Source organism: Equus asinus, chromosome 1 (genome assembly GCF_041296235.1).
Source record: "Equus asinus isolate D_3611 breed Donkey chromosome 1, EquAss-T2T_v2, whole genome shotgun sequence".
Taxonomy (NCBI): domain Eukaryota; kingdom Metazoa; phylum Chordata; class Mammalia; order Perissodactyla; family Equidae; genus Equus; species Equus asinus.
The window spans coordinates 104,176,592-104,196,318 of record NC_091790.1 but is presented as its reverse complement, the minus strand read 5'-3'; the positions used below and the strand labels follow the sequence as shown (position 1 = coordinate 104,196,318).

The window sequence follows — 19,727 nt, the reverse complement described above, 5'->3', positions numbered from 1 at the left end:
TCGCTTGTACCTTGCTGGTATAAATATAAAATGATATGGCCACTCTGGAAAACAGTTTGGCAGTTTCTTCAAAACTAAATATGCAACCACCATATGACCCAGTAATTGCACTCCTTGGCCTTTATCCCAGATAAACGAGAAGTTATAGTCAAACAAAATTCTGTACATGAATGTTTATAGCAGCTTTATCCTTAATAATTCAAAACTGAAAACAACCCAAAGGTGACTGGACAAACTGTGGTGCATTCATACTGTGGAATATTACTCAGCAATGAAAAGGAATGAACTATTAAAACATTGGGGAAAGTCTTCATGACATTAGATTGGCAATTATTTCTTGGATATGACCAAAAAAAAGTACAAGCAACAAAAGCAAAAACAGACAAATGGGACTACAGCAAACTTAAAAACTTCTGACAGCAAAGGAAACAATCAACATAGTGAAAAGGCACCTTATGGAATGAAAGAAAATATTTGCAAATCATATATCTGCTAAGGGGATAATATCCAGAATATATAAACAACTCCTACAACTCAACAACACAAACCCAAATAACTGGATTAAAAAATGGGCAATGACCTTGAATAGACATTTCTCCAAAGAAGATATATGAATGGCCAACATGCATATAAAAAGATGCTCAACATCACTAATCACCAGGGAAATACAAATCAAAACCACAATCAGATAGCACCTCACACCCTTTAGGATGGCCACTACGAAAAACCAGAAAATAATAAGTTTTGGCAAGGAAGTAGAGAAATCGGCACCCTTGTGCACTATTGGTGGGAATATAGAATATTGCAGCTGCTGTGGAAAACAATATGAAGGTTCCTTAAAATATTAAAAATAGAAAACGATCCAGCAATCTCACTTCTGGGTATATATTCACAATAATTGAAAACAAGATCTTGAAGAGATATTTACATATACATGTTTATTGCAACACTATTCACAATAGCCAAGAGGTGGAAACAGCCTAAATGCCCATCCACAGATGAATGGATAAAGAAAACGTGGTATATAGCCATCCCTCAGGATCCACAGGGGGATTAGTTCCAAAACCCCATGGATACCAAAATCGGAGGATGCTGGAGTCCCTTATATAAAATGGTGTGGTATTTGTCATATTACCTATCCACATCCTCCTGTATACTTTAAATCATCTCTAGGTTACTTATAATACCTAATACAATGTAAATGCTATGTAAATAGTTGTTATACTGTATTGTTTAGGGAATAATGACAAGAAAAAAAGTCTGCACGTGTTCAGTATAGACACAGCCATCCTAGGCCTTCTGCTTCGAGGTTGGTTGAATCTGCAGATGCAGAACCTGAGGGTATGGAGGCCTGATTGTATACATACAATGGAATACTACTCAGCCTTAAAAAAGAAAGAAATTCTGTCATATGCTGCAACATGGGTGAAGCTTGAGGACATTATGCTAAGTGAAATAAGCCAGTCACACACACACAAAAATACTGTATAATTCTACTTATATGAGTTATCTAAAGTAGTCAAACTCTTAGAATCTGAAAGTAGAGTGGTGGTTGCCAGGGCTGGGGGCAGGAGGAAAACGGGAAGTCGGTGTTCAATGGTTACAGAGTTTTAGTTTTGCAACATGAAAAAGTTCTACTAGGCATTTGTTGCAAAACATGTACATATAGTTAACATTACTGTGCTGTACACTGAGATGGTTGAAATGGTAAATTTTATGTTTTTTCCACAATTTAAAAAAAGCAACAAATTATTGATACTTGCAATAACTTGTATGGATTGCCAGGGAATTATGCTGAGCAAAAAAAGCCAGTCCCAGAAGTTTACATGTTATATGATTCTTTTTAAATATACATTCTTGAAATGAGAAAATTATAGAAATGGAGACTAGATTAGTGGTTGCCAAGGTTTAAGGAGAAGGAGGGGGCAGGAAGGAAGTGGTATCAAAGGGAAACATGAGGGATCCTTGTGGTTATGGAAATGCTGTGATGGAATGGATCTTGACTGTATCAACGTCAGTATCCTGATTGTGATACTGCACTATAATTTTACAAGATGTTACCATCAGGGGAAGTTGGGTAAAGGGTAACAAGGATCTCTCTGTATTATTTCGTATAGCTGCATGTGAATCTACAATGATCACAGAATTTTAATAAAAATAAACTTTATTGAGGCATAATTTACATACAATAAAATTCATTTTTTATGTATACAATTTGATGGTTTTGACAAGCTATATACCTGCGTAACCACACTACAATCAAGATATAGAACTTTTTCATCCCCCCGAAAAGTTCCCTCGTGCTCCTTTTGGGGCCATCTTCACCCACCTCAATCTTGGCAACCACTGACCTGCTTTCTGTCACTGAAAATTACTTTGCCTTCTGTAAATTTCAGTATTTGCTTTTAAACTACATATTTAGTACTACTCTATTCAGAGTACTCTATTCAGAATATTACTACTCTATTTAGATCACTAGCATTTTCTTCAATAATGAACCACTGGTTTTGTTCCGTTTGTCCTCATTTCTTCTCTTAAAATTTCTATTCTTTATTGGATTAAAATTTGGAATTTCTGTCCCTCATATGTTATCTTCTTTCTCATGTTTTCATTTCTTTGTTTCTTCCCTCTCTGTTATGAGAATATTTCTCATCTTCGTCTCCTAAATCACTGATTTGATTTTTTGTAGAGTGACCATGTTTTTCTTTTCGCTGTCATCAATATATAGATTCTAATATTGCGCTATACTTCAATATTTCCTGAAAACTACCTGTGGGCCCTGCTGCTCATGTTGCTGTCCTGATTCCAACCTCCCATGGCCTTTTACAATTTAGTTTCTTCTTCTTGGATGCTATTCTGTCTCTGCCAGCACTCCCCCTGAACCACGGAGTCACTTCCTCTATTTAAATCTTGCATCAAAGTTCTTATTTCCTTTTTTATTTATGAATGAAACTTCAAGGGAGGAGTTTTGTGATTCTATTTAAGGGCACTATGGAAAGCTGAAGAGCATTATATAACCACCCATAAAATGTCTGTGACTGAAGCACAACATAGAAATAAAGGACATACAATTCATAAACTTCTTTTACAATCACCTATCACTTAATAAATATAAAGGAATTAACTGCAGTACATTTTTTCATGTTGCTTTTGTAAAACCAATCTTTGAAACAAAATCACCTGTGCTTTGGAGCCAATTTATGTTTCATGGCCAAAAATTGTATAAATTTTGCATTTATTTACCGTATTGGAGATAAATAATTTCTTCCTCAATTTCACAAGTTTTTGCTACCTTAATAAAAGATGTTGCAGATATCTAGAAACCTCTTCTACTCCCCAAACTCATTTTCTGCCAAAGTCACTTAAAATAACAACAAAAAACCACCACAACAATAACAACAATAAAAACCAGTCACAGATTTTAAACATTCAAAAGTTCTACTAAAATTAGGTTGGAGAGGAAGAGTAGTTAAAGATTAAACTATATCATTAAGGAAAGAAATGTAAAAGGCTTAAAATGTGAAACTGTGCTTTCTTTTTTTGAAAGAACAAGTTTCTCACTAAAGAACTAAATGATATTTCTTCCTGGAAAGAATGAATTTTCTATAAGGAGGGACCGCAGAAAATGGAGACTTTCACCACAGGATAGGGTCTGCGGAAACTTCATTTACCTTGTAGTGCCAGCTCCCTGTTGCAGCCTGTCGCCTAATCTGGCACTCCACTGCTTACTGCCGCCTAAGGCAGAAGAAGTCCTTTGACAGACAGGCAGGTCCTATCAGTCCAAATGGCATCATATTCACATCCCCTGATATACCCTTTTCTGACTCTTTATTGAAATACCCATGAAGACATAGGAAAAGACAGATGGTTATGAAAATCAGAGGCAAGTGACCCATTTGATAGCCACAGAGGCATTCCATCAACCACAGAAGGAAAGAAGCTGGGTGAGGACCCAGAATTGTAGCCTCTGAGTGCATGCTTTAACTTCTGAAAAAGCATAGCTTCATCCAATGGGAAATAAAAATCTAAAGTAAATAAAACAATATGCTAGTAAATTTTTTTTAAATGACTGTAATTAAAAAATAGGTAAGGGGAGATCCAGAGAGGTTGAAAAAAAATTTTTTAAGGGGCAGGCAGTTGATACAGGGATAGAGTTCAAGAAACGTTTAAGTACACAGCCATATTAGAATCTACAGTAGTCCCCCTTATCCGTGGAGAATACTTCCCGAGACCCCAGTGGATGCCTGAAACCACGGATAGTACCAAACCCTATATATACCACGTTTTTCCCTGTACATACATACCTATGATAAAGTTTAATTTATAAATTAGGCACAGTTAGAGATTAACAATAATAACTAATAATAAAATAGAACAATTACAACAGTATTTTGTAATAAAACTTACTGTAGTTTTTAGGAAACTCAGCACATGATGGAGGCACTTTACGGCTTCTCTTTGGAATATCCAAATTGCCAGCATTATTACTTTTGCACTTTGGGGCCATTATTATGTAAAATAAGGGTTATTGGAAGTCAAACGCTGCACTACCAGAACAGTCGATCGGATAACGAAAAGGGCTGCTAAGCGTATACGGCGTGGATAGCTGGACAAATGGATGATTCACATCCCAGGTGAGACAGAGCAGGATGGCATGAGATTTCATCACGCTACTCAAAATGGCATGTGATTTAAAATTTATGAATTGTTTGTTTCTGGAATTTTTTATTTGATGTTTTCAGACCACGAAACCACGGATAAGGGGAGACTACTGTATATTGGGGAGGGTAAAGAACTACAGAAAATCAAATCAGTGACCTAGTAGACAAAGATGAGAAGTTCTCTCATCCATGGAGTAGAAGGTGGAGGTGGGTGCTAAATATTAGGAAAGCAATTTTTTTTAAAGATTTTATTTTTTTTCTTTTTTTCTCCCCAAAGCCCCCCGGTACATAGTTGTATATTCTTCGTTGTGGGTCCTTCTAGTTGTGTCATGTGGGACGCTGCCTCAGCGTGGTTTGATGATGTGCCATGTCCGTGCCTAGGATTCGAACCAAAGAAACACTGGGCCGCCTGCAGCAGAGCACGCGAACTTAACCACTCGGCCGCAGGGCCAGCCCCAGGAAAGCAATTTTTGATTGAATATAGTCTACTTAGAGAATGGAGGAAGATGATAGAGTACATGAATTAGGCTGACATAACTCTAAATTTGAAAAGGAATCTATTCTATTAGGTAATTATATTTACTTATATATATATATATAAAATATTCTAATATATAATTACATATGTTACATGTATAAAATATACATTGCCTACATGTACATACATTCACTTGTGTAGAAAATGTGGTGTATTTTACAAGGAGAATGAGCAGTTAAATGTGCAAGCTCAGTTAGACCAGGCACCTGGGTTTTTTGTTGTATCTGTGAAACTACCAGAATGTTGTCTATAATTATATAAGTGTAGGTGGCATGCAGTGTGCCAACAAAGTTTTACTTTGATAATATGGTTCTAGTTGTAATATAAATTAATGGATGGAATACAGTTTCACTTTGGTTCCTTTGAAATTGTTCACACTTTAGAATGGGTTGTGTCTTGACTGATTTTGATATAAATGACCATGCAAGCATTTTTTAAAGAATGAATGAAGTGAACATATATTGAACGCCGGGAGCACAGTGATGAAAATTATTTGTATAGCCAAGCTAAGAGGAAGACAAAGACAAAACAGTGAAAACTGACATTTTAGAGAAGCACAGAGTGCTTCAGAGGTGACATCTAAGATGAAGGACGCGTGGGAGTTAGCCAGGCCGAAAGAGTCAGAGAAGGTTCTCTAGGCAGAGGGGGCATTGGCTGCCAAAGCCTGAGACTGAAAAAGCGAAAGGAAGTGGGAGAAATCCAGTATGAATGGGACATTGAATGAGCAGCACAAGTTAGTAAGAGGTGTCAAAACAGAGGTCAATGCTGTGAGTTGAGGCTGGGAAGCAAGTAATGGGTTAGTGACACAGAACTCCGGAGCATCTCATTAAGGAGTTGTGACTTAACTCTTTAAATAACAATGTATCAACAGGAACAAGTATAGACTCGAGAAGGACATCTGTGGCTGCAGTCAGACTGGAGGAGAGTCAGGGAGACCAATGAGGGGTAGAGGCCAGTGACGTCAGGGGAGTGGACAACCTTGAGGAATAGTCACAATATACAGTTAACAGTAACAAAACATCGGGAGGCATTACAGCATAATGATGTGAGCGAAAGCTCTGGAGCCACGCCATTCAAGGCTGGGCTTACTGTGTAAGTGTCATCAGTTTTCTTATTTGGCAAAGGGACTGTTAAAACTTATCTCATTGAGTTGTAAAGATTAGATAAAATAATGCATATACTGTGCTTGAAAAGCTGGTACAGGATTGATATATGGTTACTATTACCTTTCTAATAATTGTTATTTTATCATAGGAAAAATGGGAAATGTGTTTGATGAGATCTTATGCCTGCCAATTTTTATTTCCCCTTGGGCCAAGAGAGAAAAAGTATATATCAGAATCTACAAAAAGTTTACTTGATTGTTATTTATCAAAGCAGAGGAAAGACAAGAGGAGAAAAATCCCTCCTGTTTTGAAGTTGCCTATTTAGTTTCACACAAAAATTGTTATAGGAAACCAAACAGACACACCCAAAGCCTTCGCAATGACTACTCAGTGTGTGTGTGTCTGTGTGTGTGTGTGTGTGTGTGTTGTGTAAAAAATGTCCTACTCTTTAACATGCCATGTCTTGAAGTGCCCACAGAGGTCACTCACCTTCCCATGTGAGTCTAAATATTCTGAGACATATAAAAACAGTGTGCATGAAAAAATAAGCTGTCACAACAGGTTTTCTACATTTTCCCCTAACACTCCATCTTTTTTTCAGTATGTAGTCTGCATCCCAACAGGCGACGGTAAAAACAAATGCTTCACCACTGCATAACCAAGGTAATCCTATTTCCATCAGTAATAGTTGGAACTTCATAGCCCAATGTCCTGTCTCTTCCCCTTAGCCAATCCTACATTTTAGGGTCTGTTCTTTAAAGCACCCCCTCTTGGTTCCAAAATCTGCATCAATTAGGAATGCTGTCAGCTGCAAGTAATAGAAACCCCAGCTAACAGTGGTATAATAATACGGTTTATTTTAATCGCTTACCAAGGTGGTAGGATGTAGCCAGCAGTAGTTCACCCAGCCAGCAGTGTTATCAGGAACCTCAGCTCTCTTCTGTTTACTCCACAATCCTTTGCCGTTAGTTTTTCATCCTCATGGCTGCTCCATCCAAGCTATATGATTGCTGCCTCAGCTTGACATCATTATGTTCAAAGCAGAGCATGAGGGAGGGAGTTGTGTGAGTGAACTTTCCTTTTCTAAGAAAGCTCCCTTCGGGGCCACCCAGTGGGCGGTGTGGCCCTTAAGTTCGCACGTTCCGCTTCAGCAGCCCGGGGTTCACAGGTTCAGATCCTGGGTGCAGACCTATGCACCACTTGTCAAGCCATGCTGTGGCAGGCATCCTACATATAAAGTAGAGGAAGATGGGCATGGATGTTAGCTCAGGGCCAGTCTTCCTCAGCAAAAAAGAGGAGGGTTGGTGGCAGATGTTAGCTCAGGGCTAATCTTCCTCAAAATAAAAAGAAAGTTCCCTTAGTAGACTCCCCCTTACATCTCATTGCTCAGAACAGATTCCATGGCCACTGCTAACTATAAGGGAGGCTGATACGAAAATCAATATCTTGCTTGATTCTTAAAGAATTGTTGGTCACCACTGTCTGGAACTATAGGCAGCTACCAAAGTCTATGAGAAAGAACTTAAAAATAGTGAATATCCAAACTGGCCAAGGTCCTTTTGCAACAGTGAATGGAAGAGAATGGAATTGAAAATGCTGATGGCTTAGCAGCTATTTTAGCTATCTATTGGTGTGTTACAAATTACCTCAAAATATAGTGACTTTAAATAAAACAAATGGTTTAGTATCTTTCACAGTTTCTGGAGATCAAGATTCAGGGCCAACTTAGATGGGTGGTTTTGCCTTGAAGTCTCTCATGAGTTTGTAGTCACTTGCCAGCCTGACTTTAAGGCTTGACTTGGGCTGCAAAGGTCTGCTTCCAAGGTGGCCCACAGGCATGGCTGGCACGCTGGTGCTGGCTATTGGTGGTAGGCTTTAGTTCTTCTCCAATAAACCTCTCCATAGTGGGTGGTGATTGGCTTCCCACAGAACAAGGGACTCGAGAGATCAAAGCAGAAGCTACCATATCTTTTGTGACCTACTCTCAGAGTTCACACACCATTACTTCTGTAGCATTCTGTTGATTGTGCAGGTCAGCCCTGTAGAACATGAGAGGAGACACATGAGTGCATGAATACAAGAAGGCAAGGATTGTTGGTTGCCATATTGGAGATTGACTACCACAGCAGCAAAGACCTGAGATGCTGCTACTAGTTGTTTCCTGCCTCACACAGTGTTTTGTTGGCAGCCATGGTGAATTTTTACAGCTTTCTCTGCTACCTATCCATCAGCAGGAATGAATGAATGTGTGGTGAAGTAAAGAAGAGAATTGATATAGAATTATATTTAGTTGTCAAGAAATAATTATCCATACCTCTTCATTTCACCAGAACAATCTCTTGGAAATACAAGTCACCAAAAGAGAGATGACAATCCACAAATAAGGCATTGATGGCAGCTCCTGCTTTTCCTGCCTGAGTATCTTCCCTGAAAAAAAGCCAGATGTCGCTGGTGATTTTTAACAAAATCATGAGAAAAATTCCACCACAATAACATAGGGTGAGTGATGTGAATTCTTTTTCCAGGGGTAGTCTGCTTATATGGCATATCTATAGGAGTCACAGGGGCAAGGAACTTTGACATTTTGAATACAATTTGGGGTTTTAAGATAGATATTTTTTCTTACATGAAGAAAATTTAGGTAATTCAATCCAGTTACCCCCACACTGTAACTAATTTGGTTTACTTCCCCCAGATTTTTAGAAAGGTCCCTTGACCACTGTTGCAAAAGGACCTTAGCCAGTTTTGTTATTCACTATTTTTAGGTTCTTTCTGGTTGACTTTGGTAGCTGCCTATAGTTTCAGATAGTGGTGACCAATAATTCTTCAAATTAGAGGCTGAACTCAAGACTTCTTCAGAGATCCCAGGCTAGATTCCAAAGGGTTCAGGCTGTTGGGCTTACCAGATTCTTTAAATCTCATTCATGTGAGGGTAAGAATGCCTCTACAATATTTCTATCAAGTATCTTGCCACTAATTTCACTGATTAAAGAATATTTCTTTCTTTTTTTAGTTTATTTTTTATTTCGGTGACGTTGGTTTATAACATTATATCATTTTCAGGGGTACATCATTATATTTTGATTTCTGTGTAGATTACGTCATGTTCACAACCCAAGGACTAATTACAATCTGCCACCACACGTGTGCCTAATCATCCCTTTTGTCCTCTTCCCTCCCCATTTCCCCTCTGGTAACCACCAATCCAATCTCTGTCTCTATGTGTTTGTTTGTTGTTTTTATCTTCTACTTATGAGTGAGATCATATAGCATTTCACTTTCTCCCTCTGGCTTATTTAACTTAGCATAATACCCTCAAGATCCATCCATGTTGTCACAAATGGCCGGATTTCATTGTTTCTTATCGTTGAGTAGTATTCCACTGTGTAGATATACCACATCTTCTTTATCCATTCGTCCCTTGATGGGCACCTTGGTTGCTTCCAAGTCTTGGCTGTTGTGAATAATGCTGCAATGAACATAAGGGTGCATGTATCTTTATGCATTTGTGTTTTCAAGTTTTTTGGATAAATACCCAGCAGTGGGATAGCTGGATCATATGGTAGATCTATTCTTAATTTTTTGAGGAAACTCCATAGTGTTTTCCATAATGGTTGCACCAGTTTGCACTCCCACCAGCAGTGTATGAGGGTTCCCTTTTGTCCACATCCTCTCCAACATTTGCTGTTCCCTGTCTTGTTAATTATAGCCATTCTGACGAGAGTGAGGTGATATCTCATTGTAGTTTTGATTTGCATTTCCCTGATAGATAATGATGTTGAACATCTTTTCATGTGCCTGTTGCCCGTCTGTATATCTTCTTTGGAGAAATGTCTATTCAGATCTTTTGTCTATTTTGTAATTGGGTTGTTAGTTTTCTTGCTGTTGAGATGTATGAGTTCTCTATATATTTTGGGTATTAACCCCTCATCAGATATACGGTATGCAAATATCTTCTCCCAATTATTAGGTTGTCTTTTCGTTTTGTTAATGGTTTCCTTTGCTGTGCAGAAGCCTTTTAGTTTGATGTCGTCCCATTTGTCTATTTTTTTTATTGTTTCCCTTCCCCAGTCAGACATAGTACTTGAAAACATGCTGCTAAGACTGATGCCAAAGAGTCTACTGCCTGTATTTTCTTCTAGAAGTTTCATGGTTTCAGATCTTACATTCAAGTCTTTAATCCATTTTGAGTTAATTTTTGTGTATGGTGTAAGATAATGGTCTACTTTCATTCTTTTCCATGTGGTTGTCCAGTTTTCCCAACACCATTTATTGAAGAGACTTTCCTTTCTCCATTGTATGTTCTTAGCTCCCTTGTTGAAAGTTAGCTGTCCATAGATGTGTGGGTTTATTTCTGGGCTCTTGATTCTGTTTCATAGATCTGTGCATGTGTTTTTGTGCCAGTGCCATGATGTTTTGGTTACTATTCTTTGTAGTATATTTTGAAATCAGAGTGTGTGATACTTTCAGCTTTGTTCTTTTTTCTCAGGATAAAGAATGTTTATAATATCCCTTATGCTAATGAACAAAGCCCCTGGTGTCTATCAGATTTGAAGATAGCTGAAGACTATCTTGTGATAACTGTATCTGGAGTTGGCCCTTTGATTAGAATTTTTCCTGTGCTGGTTAGTACCTCTGAAGTATGTACTCCTCATTAGCGCATATGACCAGCCCAATGGTATAGATGAAAACTAACACATGTGAATGCATCACCTGTCTGTCCTGCAGTATTTTAAAGACAGTTAAAATTTCATAACAACCACTCATTGGAAATCTGGGCAAAGTTACATACCACCACATACAACTGTCCTTTATTATACCATTCTGTTCAGTGATGTCAAGGTTCTTGATTAACAATGAGGAGTGGCCTAGACAAATTTTTCTACTTTGCTCCTTGTTGTCTACTTTGACCTTTGTTTTGGTGGCTGGAAGCGAAGAATACTTTGGCATGGACAACAGAAGATAACCAGTTGATAAAATAGCGCTAACATTGAAAAATTTATGATAAAAAGGCCCAGATGTTAGGGTAGAGTCCTGAGTCCAAGGACATGAATTAAAATTTAATTTGTCCTTGTTAAACTTCCCCTCCCCTTTTCAAATCTCATTTACTATCCTGTGATTGATCCCCTCTTACCCACTCCAGTATTCTCCCATGATGGGAATTTCACATCAAGTCTAGACAATGCCTTAACTTAAAGCCACTTGCCATACCATAGCATTTTGTGCCATTATAGAAAGATATACTATTTCATTTTTAAGCCGGTATTGCTAATATGTGTCCTTCCATCCTAAATTAAAAGGTTAGAAAAAAAATGTAATGTCACATTTTGGACCATTCAGCTTTTTAAGGAGCAAGTCCACATGAAGTCATGTTTTAATCTCCACAGAAAGTTTATTTTTACAGGGAAATGCAATCCTTTTCTTAAGGCAGAATAAAGAGGAAGGATTTACTGTCAAAATAACCTAAACAAATAGAGCTCTTTTTTTTTTGGTTTGGTAATAGATGGATTTGGTTCTTTAAAAAATTAAAGTCAGCTGTTTAACACCTGCAAAAGATTCAGGATGTATTATATTCAATGTGTTAACTTTTTAAAAGGTGAAGAATCAGCAAACAGAAAAAAATTCTTCGTAGAGTAAATTCTAGCATCTGAGATGCTCTCTCGCTTCTTCATGAGTGTTACTTAGAAGACTGTTGGGGCTCCCTAGGCCATTTAAAATCACAGGTCTGTCCATATGCAGGCCAAATGTTTAAGAAAGGATTGCACACCCACGAAAGAAGTAAAAGAAAAATAAAAGGCCTAACAGTTTTGCCTTGAAAGTCCCAGGGTACATTCTATTGTCAAAAGTAATTATATTCCCCACCCCTACCCAGAGATGTAACTATTCCTTGTTTCATGAGGTTCTATAGGGGAAAAACAAATCCCATATTTCACACTGGTAAAGTCCTTATTTGGAGGGAATTTTTACATTGATAATTGGGGATCACATCTCCCATTCTGGGTTCTCTATGCTCTGTTTGATTATGATGACCATAGTTCCTAGATCCAAATCTACGATCCGTCTCCAGTGTAGCCATGGTCATTCTACCTGGAGGTGACAATCCACTTATGTAGTAGTACAGTAAGTGAGGCTCTGGGGACAGTAATGAATAATGAGATGAAGCACCATGTCTAATTTATTATCATGACCCATTCAACATACGGTAGCATCTACACTTACATTAGGAAAGTCCATGCATTTTCTTTAAACTTAAGTAAAACTTTAAGTGTGCTCAACTTTCCACTAGCAAAGGACAACTGATGACTTCCTATGGGACGTTAATGTCAACTATCCTGATCACCCTCTGTAAATACACCTCAGGTACTGGGAACCTTGAGGGGATTACATAGAAACCAGAGGCAAAAGATAAAAATATCTTCTTACTCTCCCTAGGAGGAGGGAGGAAAGTTAGTATTTTGTTAGTTTTGACCTAACCTGGAAACAGTCTTTATTCTTTGTTCATTTTGCAAATGTGGGCCTAAGTTATATTCATCTTATTCTATTCTAATTTTTTGATATCCCCAAAAGGAAAGGATTTGAAAATGAAGAGTCAGTGTATAATGTGAAAATTGAAGGGATCAATTCTATGTTATTCTAACAGAATAATTTCCATTTGTGTTCTTCTTTCAACATGTTTGTATCTTGTAGCATGTCAGTGGTGAAAATAGAATTTCTTTGTATTTTGTAGTTTGTCAATTTACTTTCCTTGCTTTATATCAATAATTTATTCTTTTAAAATTTACTTTAGATGATTTTTCTGCTTAAAAAAACCCTAGACTTTTTTCTGTGAGTAGAATTTTAATAAGGGGAATTTTCCAATTATTCTGCAAAAATTCCAAAAGGCTATAATATTCTTGTTAAAAGGAGCTCATGAAAAGATGCTCAACATCACTAATCATCAGGGAAATGTAAATCAAAAACCACAATAAGATATCGCCTCCCACCTGTTAGAATGGCTGTCACCAAGTAGACAAGAGATATTAAGTGTTGATGAGGATGTGGAGAAAAGGGAACCCTTGTGCACTGTTGGTGGGAATGTAAAGTGGTTCGGCCACCATGGAAAGAAGCATGGAGGTTCTCCAAAAGATGAAAAATAGAACTGCCGTATGATCCAGCAATCCCACTTCTGGGTATATACCCAAAGGAAATGAAAAGAGATATCTAAGAAAAAAGGAAAAATTGTCATTTGTGACAACATGGATGGACCTTGAGGGCATTCTGAAAAGTGAGATAAGTCAGAGAAAGACAAATACTGAATGGTCTCACTTATTTGTAGAATCTAAAGAAGCTGAACTTGTAGAAACAGAGAGTAGAACGGTGGTTTCCAGGGGCTAGGGTGTGGGGGAACTGGGGAGAAATGGGTCAAAGGGTACAAATTTACAGAAGATGAAAAGTTTTGGAGATCTAATTCACAGCATTGTGATTATAGTCAACGATACCGTACTACATCCTTCAAAGATGCTAATCTTAAATGTTCTCATCACAAAAGGGAAATGATTATTATGGGACATGATGGAAGTGTTAACTAACACTACAGTGCTAATCGTACGGCAATATATAAATGTATCAAAGCAACATGTTGTACACCTTAAACATATAATGTTATATATCAATTATATCTCAATTAAAAAAAAGTTTCCCACATTAAAAAAAAAAGAAAAGAAAACTGATCAGAGTTATTTTTCTCATTTGCTGCTGTCAGGTTGAGGTAAAGGGCAGTTTTCACCGTTAGTTACACTTGAGCCCCGACGCTTCCACTCATGCTCCTACAGACTGCTATTCGAGCAGGTCAGTTTTTCTACACTGTCACCTGTGCTCATGACTATCTCCTTCTTTCTGCACGGCTTACTCACGAAATCAGAGCCTGTGCTTTTATCTCGAGTGTTTACAAATATTTATATTCCATCATAAACCCATCTCACTGACTTGGATGCATTTGATAGGAATGGCTTTAATAGAAGAATGTGGAAGAAATTTAGATGTCCAAGTTCCCTTTCCTGTTCTGGGAACCTTCAGACCTCTTGGCCATGCTCAAAACTATTGACCAGTGTGTAATATGTAGGTGCGTCTTTCCTTGCTTGACTTGCAGCTGACCCTTGTCAGTTATAATGAGAAGATAATCTCTCCGGTGAATTTTAATTTCACGTCTTTATCAAGCCTATTAAGTGTCCACATTCATTGTCAGATTTTGTCACTTAAGATTCTCCCATCAATGATAACTGCATGAGTTAGTTTAGGAGGTGGCAGTCTGTATTAGTTTTCTATCATTGCCATAACGAAATACCACAAGCATAGTGGCTTAAAAGAACGCAAATGTATGATCTAACAATTTTGTAGGTCAGAAGGCTGACATGAGTCTCACTAGGCTAAAATCAAGATGTCGGCAGGATGCATTTCTCTGTGGAGACTTTAGAGGACAATCTATGTCCTTGCTTATTTGGGTTTTTGCCAGAATTCACTTCCTGTGGTTGTAAGATGGAGGTCCCCATTTTCTTGCTGACTGTCCGTTCTAAAGGCTGCTTCATTCCTTGGCTCATAGACCCCTTCCTCCAACTTCGAAGCCCAACAAGGGTGGATGGAGCCCTTCTCATGTTGTGTCTCTCTTGCTGCAGCCAGGAAAGCTTCTCCTCTCCTAAGACCTCATGTGATTAAATTGGACCACCAGAGAATTCAGGATAATCTCCCTGTATCAAGGTTTCTAAACTTAATTACATCTACACTTTTCCTGTGAAAGGTAACATCACAGGTTCAGGGGATTAAGGCATGGCATCTTCAGCGACCCATTATTCTGCCCACCACTCAGTCTCTGTGTGGCTAGAGGAATAGAAATGCCAAGAAACATCATATTTTACTTGGGGTCCAGTTCTAAGACTCTACCCTACTCTTTTAAAATCCTTCCTTGTAATTTTTAAAAATCGTTTTATCAAAGTAATACATATACATGGTTTGAAAAACCAAGTAGTACTCATAAGTTTATAAGGAAGAGCAGCATCCTCTTGCCTTACTCATCTGTTCTCTAGATTCTTGTTTTCTGAAAACTCTTAAAGTTGTTTTTTCTGCTAATTATCTCCATCTTTCTAAATAACATAATATTACTATTTCCTAACTTTTTAGAATTTCAGACATTATGTATTTATTCTGTTCTATGGACAAGGAGGATTGTTCTTACAACCTGTTTCTCTCCCATCCCTTTCCAACATAATTTGTTACTGTTTTTGGTTAAATCAGTAGCCAGTGTTTACATTACTTTGAGTATATAAGTATTTCTCATTATGGAGACACATAGTGTTTTGTGAGTAAATTTTTTTTCCGAATTCAACAATTGCCTTTGTTTATCTATTCTTTAGCTTTCCATGTTTGTAGTAATATATCATGCCTCAATTCTCCATTGGAGCTGTAAAACTCCAATATAAGATTAAAAAGAAAACTGGAGTTATCTATCAGTTGGTATTTCCCTAAAGACATCCCTTCTGGAGCCCTTTATCCTGTTGCTCTGATTTGGATTTATTCTCTATAGTCCTGCTGTTTGAATGTCTTCTCGAAGCTTCCCTTCATTATTAACTTGGAGCTATTTTCTAGACTCCTGTCTTCCTGTTGGAAAAAGACACATAGGACATAATTTTATTGAGATTTTTGTATATCAGAAAAGCTTTTTATTTTATTTTAACCTTTGACTGACATTTGGCTAGATGCCACTCTTTGTCTTCCATCTTTCAGAGTTGCTGTTAAGATGCCTATGTCATTCTAATTCTTAATCTTTCTGATGGTGTTCTTTTTTTTTCCTCTCTAGAAATTTTCAGCATAATCATTTTATACCTGGTGGCTGAATATTTATCAGTGATGTGTCTTAGTGCGAATCTTTTATCATTCATTATGCTAACTGAATATCTATGGCCTCATTCAATCTGGACATTTTCTTGTATTATATCTCTGATAATTTTATAACCATAGCTTAATCTGCTCTTTCTTTCTAGATGGATCATCTTAGTTTTCTCTCCTGTTTTCTATTTTTGTCTTTTAGTTCTACAATTCTACTTTATAACTCATCTATTGAATCTTCTGCTCCCATGTTCTCTTGTTCTCTGAATGAGAGAGCGTTCTGGTTTGGTGTTTTTAATGGATGCGATGTCTTATCTGAGTAAATGTGTTATAGTTGCTTTACGCATTTCTCCTAGTCCCTGTTTGCCTGCTTCTCTTGTTTTCCTTTGTTTTGCTTGTCTTTGTCTCTACTTTGATTTTGAGGCAATATGATGTAGAGATGAGACGCGTGGGCTCTGGATCCAAATGGAAAGATTGTGCAACTGGCCTTACTACTTCATAGCATGTGACCTTGACCAAGTTACTTAGTCTTTATGTGCCTCAGTTTCCTTATTGAAAAATGAGAATAATAATAGTGCTTACCTTATAAAATTGTTATGACGATTAAATACATTTACATGTATATGTGTAAAACATTACTGCTGTAAAGGATTAAATGCATTAATTTGTGTAAAATATTAAAATGTGCTTGGAATGATGTTGGGCACATAGAAAGACAGCAGTGGCTATCTATTAATACTGAAGAATATGACACTAAAAAGCTGACTGGAAGTTTCTATGTGTTGACATGGCTTGTTGACTGATAGCTTCCTGAATATAGGCTGATAAGGTGGCTTTTTCATTGGGGAACCCCAAATATAGGCATCTGCAGATCTAGTTTTTTGATCTGTTCAGTTCTCTAGAGAGAAATCCAACAGATCTCTGCCTGTGGGGTTTGACCTTTGTTGTCTGTGTTCTAGGAGCCAATGGGGGAAGGAGGCTAGGGAATTCCATGATTGCCATGCAGATTTTTACTTAATTGTCCAGTTTCCTGCATGGAATATCACTTTTGTCCTCAGCTATGGATGGTGTTCAACTTTTCTAGAAAGTTTGGGGAGGGGTAATCAACAGTCAACTATCTGCAAATGCTCTTGTTTTCAGCTTTACCCAGCACCCTCACCTTTCTGAGGTTCCTGGTACCTCCACTTCCAGGATTTTTCAGCTTAAACTGCCTTGTTTCTCACTTCCCCCTCACCCTCCAATCCGCAGTTTCAGCTTTGTCCCATCTTTAAGTTAATGAGCATTCATCCATTGCATTTTCAGCTAACGAAATATTCCTACCATCTCTCATCTTCTGTCACTTTCTCTCCTATTCTCTTTGTCCTTTTAGTCTATCCTTTGCTGTCATTTTCATAAAGAATTAGGAGGCTATAATAGTAAGCATTTGTGTTCAACCTACCACGTCTAATCAGCCTTTTCCAAGCAAGGCCTAGCTCCACTGGCAGAAGAGAAGGGATGGAGAAGTGGAGATCTGACAGCAGTGGACACGTGTTGGTTGTAAGCAAGTATTCTTGTTTCTGGGTCTGTCTTATTTTTCCTGACACTGATAGACTCTGCTGATGTAGTGGTTGTGATTTCTTGTGATGACTTTCACCTTTACTCCAACTCCCTCTCAGAGGGTCAGATTAGTTTCCCTTTAGCTGTTCCAGCAGTGGATAATGCCCCAATATCTTTTCTACCTACAATGCTTCCTATCCTTTTCTCGTGGCCTCTTGGAGGCTCCTTGGCTTGCACACCTCCTCTAACCTCTGTGTTCCTTCTTGAGGAGCTCAGGAACAACTGAATTCCTCTCCCACACCCTCAGAGTTCCATAGGGAACTGGAATGGGGTGTCCACACTTTTTTCTTCTCACGAACACTATACTATACTACATACACTTCCTGCTTTGTTGACAAGGACTGCTACAACAGACCTCCCTCCTTCAGTAATCTCTGGTTAAGAAGCAAGCACCAGCCTCTACTTTCAATTATTTTTACCCACATAAACCTCACAAGACTTATGTCAAGCCCCTTGGGAACTCTCTCATGATGATCCTCTGAGGTCATTCTCAGAGGATCTAACAGGTTCTACAAGTCAGCAAGTCTCAAGCAGAAGACAGGTGGCTATACTTGGAAATGGTGAAGATAAATTATTTTTTGTCCGGGTGTTTTGTGTGTATTTGGAATTACAGGCCCAGAAATGCTCTTTTGTCTATCAACTTACTTACCAAGGAAGTGATTTGGTAATACAGAGCTATTCATCCTTCAATAAAATTTATTGAACAATCAAGATGTTAAGACAACCTGGAAGGTGTTATGGAAATGTAAAATCTTAGTAGTATTCTTAATGCTATGGTGAGTAAACATTAGAGCTATGTGAGTAAAGACATTTACACTCCCATGGCATGATCTTGGCTCGATAGATCCTGAACCTTCTTGCTTATGTCCATGTTGCAATGGATGCCATTAGATATTCAATCTCCCTCTCTTACCAGAATTCCAGCTGGATCTGAAGGGTCCAAGAGGGTCTCTGTTGCCAGAGATCTAAAGTGAGATGCTTCAAGATCTACTAGCCATTATGCTTCTGAGTTCCCATTTGCCCCAAGAAATAAAAAACCAGGTATTGTTCCCAATCATTGGAATAGTCGCTGTGGCACTTTTAGTTGTCTTGAAATATGTTTGTCCCCATTAATGATAAAAAATTAAAAGCCACTCCAAAGCCCCAAAGCAGTTGTATCTAAATAGTAGATTATCATCAAACCATTAAAATGCATATAATATTTAAGAGGAGATAATAAGGTAGAAAGTTGCTAGCACATTTTGATCACAATTACAGTAAAAGCAATATGCAAAATAAAAAGGTTTGGGAGGAAATATACTGAAATGTTAATACTGACTGTGATTGGGAATGAAATTATGGAAAAATTTTCCCCTTTTTAGAATTTTTCCTACATTTCCCAAATTTCCTATAATGATGTTTTATTCCTGTTGAGTTAAAAATAATTTATATTTAATATATATTGTATTATCATATAACAATTCATATGACAGAAATAACTCTAAATTAAATTAAAATTGGCATATTCATGGGTGAGATTAGGTATTTAAATTCTATATTCACATTTTAAAGAAACTTTGGGAGGAGTAAACATTCTCAAGTCCCACTATGAAATTCTGAAATTAAATGGATTTATTTAAAGACTAAATTATAGGACTGTGGATGACTCCTCTTTGTATAGTTTGTCAATGAAGGAAAGAAAGGAAGAAACTTATTTAATTCCATGAGGCAAAGATCCAACTTTACATTTCTTTGAAAGCTTATAAGCAAGACATGCTCAGAAAGCTATAAACTGATCGATATGTATTCCAATCCTCAACACCCTGTGTTTTTCCCTCTATGTTTACTCATTTTAAGCCTATCAATTAACTGAAAAAGCTGACTTCACTGGAGCATTATTCTGGAGAAGATTTAAGTGTCCAGTTGATGGCAAGTGATGAGCCCCCAAGTTCTGGGCAAAATGCAAGCAATGGGAAGCAGTATCTTTTA

At 37.6% G+C, this 19,727-nt stretch overlaps 1 protein-coding gene across 14 annotated transcripts in view; it reads left to right on the top strand.

Annotated features, from left to right (window-relative positions):
• The window catches only part of SUGCT (succinyl-CoA:glutarate-CoA transferase), a 747,747-nt gene that overhangs the window by 497,079 nt on the left and 230,941 nt on the right, over positions 1-19,727 (top strand). Inside the window, exon 13 of one of the 14 annotated variants that reach the window (XM_070504518.1) lies at positions 8,636-8,768. The exons of the other annotated variants lie outside the window; for them this stretch is intronic. Within the exon in view, the coding sequence (XP_070360619.1) occupies positions 8,636-8,689 (54 nt within the window). The 3' untranslated portion in view covers positions 8,690-8,768. Of the gene's footprint in view, positions 1-8,635; positions 8,769-19,727 lie in introns of those variants that run through there. 14 annotated transcript variants of the gene reach the window in all.